We start from the raw sequence: 7,335 nt of genomic DNA, 5'->3' as shown, positions 1-7,335 counted from the left end.
ACTTCTTACCTGATCAGGTGTCTCTTTCAAAGCAATTTTACTCTGAAAGTAAAATTTCTTAGCATCTCTGAATACGAGATGCTAAGAAGTCTCCAAAAATCAATAGTGGATGCTTCCGCTAATGTGCTAATAACAGAACAAATTTTTTATTTAGCATTTGAAAACGCTCAGCACACTTAAATTCCCCTAAATTAACCTTTAGAGATTAATTACAAAGTAATAATTTACTTGCCTGTTTTGTAAACTTCCAATTGAATAAAGTTTGAAATCAGACTTGACGTTTTGGTTAGCTTCAAGTAGCTAAATGTTTGTATGCTTTTATTTTGAAGTCAATGGATACTGTTTACGCTGTAGTTCCGTTTCCTGTCTTCACGTTCCCCGTTTTCCGTACTTTATTGAAAGAAATACAATGAACGTAAGTTATTAATATACATTTAGACAAATGAACCGAAGCCAGGGGAAATATTAATGTAAATTTTAAAAAGTTATTCACCTTATTTGGACCCTGCAACGTGAAACTGACCCAAAACTGAGCATGAACAAATCGTCCAAGAATGGTTTCCCAGCTCAAAAACATGTTTAAATAGGTCATTTTTGTTGAATAAGCAAGAAAAATCGCTTTCTTTTATAAAATATGAAATGAGACCTGGATGCAGTATGCAAACATTTATTTATAAAGAACTCAATCTTTCATGGATTTTGTCTCATTTTTACATGGCTAAAAATAATGCTGCACCACAAACACTAAGAAACATTTAAAAATAAATTAAATACCTTTTGTAAAGATGCCGAACGAAAGCCACTGTACTGCACCACAGAGCAGAGCACGCTGCAATTTTCTTCACACAATCAAACATTTTCTTACATCAACAATGAAGACAACACTTTTAAAAACCAAAAGCACTTTAAAGGAATCTGTGATTACAGCACATTCAAGAACACAACAAACCAGCAGCTCTCCAGGGCCAAATAATTACAGAATTACATTCAAACATCCACACAAATGCAGCCACATCAAGGGGAGTTTTACACTGCTGCCACCGGCCAATCCACACTCTAATTATACAGAAACAGAACATATAATATCCAATACAGCGTGGATTTCCAGCACTGAATCACTTGGCTGATTTAACACTTTATATATCATTAAATCTTCTCATTTTCCTGCTCTTTCTGTGGCTGTTTCATGCAAACATCAGGCTTATGTTATTTCTTTTTTATGTCTCAGCTTATTTATAAAAATCCCCCTTTAAACAGTCCGCACACATCAGCACAAGTTCACACACATTACACCAAATAATCCTTTTAAATTTACATCAAGTAAAGTATCAGAGAACACATTACAAGTTAAAAACACAGGAAGAAATGAAGGTGGAGGAATGGTCCCAAAGAGAAGCAAATGCTTTATTTTTCAGGCTGAGGCAATTTATGAAAGACTGAAACTGTAAGAACATAAAAATATACTAAAAATGTGTCTGCATAAGTTCATGTATTCACTAATTAACAAATTAATGTTGGTAGCTCTAATTAACAATACTTTTTTCTTGAGGTAATTTACTGTACCATTCAATATTTTGCTATATTTCTGAAGGTACTCCCATTATTCTATTTTTTTTTTATTTCCCCAAACATATTCATCCCTTTAGATCAGCTGCATTTGTCAATTTTTTAAAAATATTTCTGCTTCATTTAGAAATCAAAATATCAGTCAGGCAAGAAACAAAGCTTAAAGAAAAAAATTAAACAAATGAAGCTATCCGCCAATGCTAACAGTGCTAACACAAACTGTGCCAATACAACAAAGCAAGCTAACCACTAAAGCTAAAAGTGCTAACAAAAACTGTACCAACAGTGACAGTATGACATGTAGTAGATAATGCTAATGGTTGCCATGACAACGAAGATGCTGCTTTATTGGGCCAAACTGTGCCAATAAAACAAATCAAGCTAACGGCTAGTCCTAACAGTGCTATTACAAACTATGCCAAACTATCTGTAAGCCGAAGCTAACAATGCTAAGGTTTAATGCATGAGCAGCTTAACTTACAGTGAGGACAGTTTTTGTAAATATGTTGGCCATGTAACAGAGCTTTTTCATTTTAAAGACATAAACATGAGCAAGTATTTTAAGGAAATCGTTTAGTGAAAATAATAAAATCAGTTTTCACACAAATGAATTAAAAAATCAAGCATTAGCAGCTCATTTAAAACGGTCAAAGTGCTGCTTGTAGATTTGAGGGATGTTTTGGAAAATAATTTTTATGATTTCAAAATGAAGCAAAAACATAAAAATAATCAGAACCTAAATAGTTAAACAAAACACAAACACGATTTGGGAAATAAATTGGAAAAAATTGAAACAGTATACTTCTTAATTTACACAAGTACAATGATAACTTATTTGAAATATTACATGCTACATATCCGAAAATAGTATTTTTATTGAATCGTTTTATTTTTTAATTCTCAAAAACAATTCAATACCCCAACTAATAACAATAACGTTATTGGAAGCATTTTTACACTTTTATTTTGGAACTGCCATTTTCCCTTACATGTTCTCTGGTGGTGCGTAAAAGCCCCAAAGGAACGATTTCTGTACCTGAAAAACTGAAAGATAAAGTAGTTCATCTGTTAGACCACCACACTTCACTAAATTATATGATCAGTAATTACATCTTGAGCTCATTTCCATTATTTTTAATTGTACTACTTCTTGTCAATTCAATAAACAGGAACATCTCCATGATAAGAATTGGATATAATGGGAATGTGATAAAATACCAAGGAAATGTACAAATCTGTGAACTTTTTGAGTTTCTTTCACACCTAAATGTTTAAAATGATTAATTATAATGTTAATATCACACAAAGATAACCTGAGGAAACCCAGAAAGCTTATTTTATTTATTAAGGTAAAAAGAAAAAATATCCAAACCAACCTATATAAATGCCCAGATTTTCAATCATAAATTAAAAGTAATCAGGTATTTTTGTTTCAAATTCAACATTATTCTACTATTATTCTTTTACTTTCTGTTTTATTGTTTTCTGAATGCACCTTTATATTCAATTTAGTTTAGCTAATAGTTTTCATGCACATTTTTCAGGCTAAAACTCAAATTGTAAACATTTGAGATAATTTATGCAGCTTTATCGACATTAATTGAGAATGTTTGAGATATTTAAAAATCATTACTGTTGATGGAAAGTTGATTTTATACACTCTATCATGCAACTAAATATATAAATCTGTATTATTATTATTTCTTAGCTGTAGTAAGGCAAATATTTGGGAGGATGAACATATACAAACACACACAGACTATTACTAATCTGTAAACTTCACCAGTAGGGTCAGTGGACATGCAGTCATTCAGATAATTAAATATAAACATCACTGTATATTATTTACACTAATAAATGTAAGTTGCTAAAGAAAGTCTCTAATTTCCAGCTTTGAATCTATGTACACGTCCATATTTACAGCATTTTTACCTTCAAAAAAGGTAACAAGGTTTTTAAAGTGACTGAATATTAGGAGGAAAAAGGTCAGAGACACCAAATATGACGGCAGAAAGGAAATATCTCTGCACACGTTAAAATATGCACATTAAAAAAAGTATAAGTCTGCTGGGAGACGAGGTGATGGACGTCGACTATTAAAGGGAACGCTGACTGATGGGACACGACTATGGAAGCAAATAATACTCTTAAATATTTATCCAATCAAAAACTGTTTCACTGCAACATAATACTTAATATAAGAAATAAACTTTAAGAATGTTTAAGACGTTTTATAACAAAATGATAAAGATATCGTAATGTAATCTGAGAAAGTTACTAAACTTAGGTTATCAGGGTTTGTTTTTTGCAGATTTCATAGTGTAGTTTTTGGAATAAGCAGCAAAAAATCCTGATGCAAACAGAGAAATATTAATAAAACAAAATAGCAAAGTGTGTTTTAGTGCTTTTGCTTTGGCATTCTTCACTGCAACACATACAACTGCCTTTGCACTTTAAATATTTAAAATTTAATATTTATTTACATTATTTGCTTCCACGCAAGTCCCTAGAAACTGTATTTTCAACCATTTGCAGAAAAAAATATATATTTTTCTTTCCACTCAAAAAGATGGTGAAAACACTGAAAAACATTAGGATGCATTTAATCTGTTTAAGGTCAGTAAACATTTATATGTATTTTTTTTTCTGTACAAAGTTAATTAAGTTAAGTTGTTCTATTTTAAACTTTCACTAGGAGGTGAATAACGTAAAGTAAAAGACAAATATATTAAAAAAAATTACAGAGGTGGACACACTTCCTCCAGTGTGCTAATAGCAGAGCTAATTGTTCATTTAGCACTTTAGCATTTTTGCTAACTTCGAAAATGTTTAGGGCACATAACTCCCCTAACTTTAATTCTAAAGCGCTAATTTACTTGGCTGTTTTGTAAACTTCCAGTTAAATAAAGTTGTTTATACTCATGCTCTTATTTTGAAGGGGATGAAGTTCCATTTCCTCTTTTTCAAGTTCTCTATCTTTTCTTCCCTAATAACTTCATTTTAGACAACAAATATATAGGGAACAAAATAAAAACGGACAGTAGAGAACAAGATCTAAACATAAATACAATACATAAGAACATTATAGTAAATTATAATGTCAAAATCATATTAAAGGGCAGATATAACTGGATTTGAAGTCAGTACTTTAGCGTTAGCATGGCTAATGTTCATGATTACTGCTTTAGGGTTAGCGCTACTAACTTCTTAATTAGCATAGCTCACCACTGAAAAAAGTGACCAAATCAATCATTTAAGAGGTGCTTTTATACTGGAAAACGATCCTGCCTTAGAGAAACGGACTGACACGTTTGCAGTTCCACCATTTTGGACGCGGCAAGTCCGCCTCAAGAAATTAATGGAACCAATGTTTGTCATTTCATAGATTTTTTTTTTTTTCAGTTTAAAATCAAATTTTTTTCTTGTTTAAATGTTTTTGTTATTATTTTGAACTTTATGGTACCAGTTTAGCTCCATAAAGCCTTTTTGCAGTCTGAAGACGGAAGCTTTCAAGAGCTGCACAAATTAAACCAATAAAATTCAGAAGGTTGTAATTTACCACCAACACAGACACAGCTTGTTTCTTTTTACAACACAGAACATATAAACTCCAACCTTTCAGAAGATGCTTTTTCACAAGATGTGGAGGTTTAAATCAGCTATTGGAGTCTTTTTTATAGTGTTTATTTTTCTCTAGGAGAAAATACCTCTGCATAAATACATTATAGTACATCTTTTTAGGGATAAGTAGCAAAAGATAAATAAATAAAATCAATGCAACGTGACTCTGACATTAAGATTTCTGGTAATTCTTCTCCTCACATTCCAGATAAATATCTTGCTTCACTTGAGGAAGTGAAGGAAAAATCATCATCCTGCTGCTGGTGTTGAACAACTTCTAGTCCTTCAGACGTTATTTACTCATCTAAACTGTTAATGGGTCTCAGAATGACCTTAATAATCACCCAATAATTGCTCAATGAAAGCTTCGCAGACAACTTGTCCGGAGTCATGAAACGCATTTTCCTGCAGATATTGTTTCTTTTAAAAATAAAGCTTCAATACAGAAATCTAAGTTTGGCTTTTACTAGCCTATTGTACGGAAGAAGATTAGGGCCAATGAAAAAGAAAATTCTGACTTGAATCTCAGAATTCAGAATTTTCTCCTCAGAATTCTGATTTTAATCCCCTTATTCTGTTTTTAAACCCAGAATTCTTACTTTTTTTGGTCAGAATTCTGACTTTTATATCAAAATTTTTGATTTTTTTTTTTCTCAGAATTTTGAATTTTCTCTCAGAATCCTGACTTAAATCTGAGAATTAAAAATTTTTATCTCAAATTTTTAAAATTCTTTCTCAGAATTTTGCTTTTCTTTCTCACAATACTGAATTTAATCTCAGAACTTTGACTTTTGATCAGATTAAAGTCAGAATACTGATCAAAAAAAAGTTGTTGTTTTATCTCCCAGCGGCCATAATTGTCTTCCGTACTATTGTAACATATATTTTTTTGAGTGTTATTAAATACAGCTAAATAAAAAAAATCTGCACCCTCTTAAAATTGTACATATAGGCCTATATATATACGGTGGGTATTTAAAGATGAGTATATCCATATGGTACAGCATGATAATGTGGAATCTACATTATTTACTGGTTCTGTCTGCAGAACCAAGTGTTTTGTTAACTGACTGATCTAATTCCTGACCGCCTCCCTGCAGCGTTTCTCCTGGTTCTCTTCTGAAGTCCTGATGGCCGCCGTCGGGCCGATGATCGGCCGTCATCCCGTTCACCGCCGCCGTCTCCTGATGTTCGCTCCTGTGGAGCTTCGACGTCGAATCCGAGGAAGGCTCCAGGACGGCCCGCGTCTCCTTTTCATTGCCTTGGTTGCTGTTCTGCAGGGCAGGCCGCGGGTCTCGAACGGTACCAAAGCAGGTCTGGGCGGTGGACAGCGTCCGCTGATTACCGTCCACTCGCTGGCAGCTGTACAGCCCCCGAAACGCGGAGCGAAACTTCTGAGACATGGCGTTGTAAATCACGGGGTTTATGGCGCTGTTGGCGTAGATGCAGGTCCGACAGAACAGCAGGAACCAGGAGTCCAGGTAGGGCGTGGACACGAAGGAGTTGATCAGAACCAAGGTCCGGTAGGGCATCCACAGCAGGGCGAAAAGGATCACCACCACGGCGAGCATCTTCGTCACCTGCAGGGTAAATAAAATTTTAACTCTAAAAATTTTTGAGTTTTTTGACAGAAATTTACTCTCCTTTTTTTTTTTCTACCTAACGGCCCTGATACGCCGTCAGAAGAATCAGACATATAGCAGGAAAGCTGCCTAAAAATATTTTGAAAGCTAGTAAATAAAAATCTGAAAGGGATCTACAATAAGTTATAATAATATGTTTACTTCAGATGTAAAAACTACAGTAAAAATAATGGCAGCTGGTTAGTTTCTGATAAATTAGATTAAAATATTGCCACATGGATAAGTTTCCTGTTGTTATTGTGACGCACTGCAGCCACAATGCCATGCAGAAATAGTTTTAACACCTGCCTTTGAATTTCTATTTTATAATAAAACTACAAATGTGTCCATCAGACTCTGTCATCTTACATTTGAAAACTAGAATTACTGGAATATTTTAGGAACTTCTTAAAATTTTTATAATTTCCCAGTTTCAATTGAGCATGTTCTGCTAATTATCAGAAAATTGTTGACATGAAACCAAAACAGACACTTTCGAATGAGCATCCGAATGAAGGCTAACGTC

General features: G+C 33.4%; 1 protein-coding gene across 1 annotated transcript in view; it reads right to left on the bottom strand.

The window, feature by feature from the left end:
* Positions 1-651: 651 nt before the first annotated feature.
* Positions 652-7,335, bottom strand: part of trhr2 (thyrotropin releasing hormone receptor 2) — a 35,812-nt gene continuing 29,128 nt past the window's right edge. Inside the window, exon 6 of the mRNA XM_032550445.1 lies at positions 652-6,767. Within this exon, the coding sequence (XP_032406336.1) occupies positions 6,213-6,767 (555 nt within the window). The 3' untranslated portion in view covers positions 652-6,212. The remainder of the gene's footprint in view (positions 6,768-7,335) is intronic.

Source organism: Xiphophorus hellerii, chromosome 2 (genome assembly GCF_003331165.1).
Source record: "Xiphophorus hellerii strain 12219 chromosome 2, Xiphophorus_hellerii-4.1, whole genome shotgun sequence".
Taxonomy (NCBI): Eukaryota; Metazoa; Chordata; class Actinopteri; order Cyprinodontiformes; family Poeciliidae; genus Xiphophorus; species Xiphophorus hellerii.
Note: the sequence above shows the minus strand (reverse complement) of the source record. Positions and strands in the feature narration are given on the sequence as shown.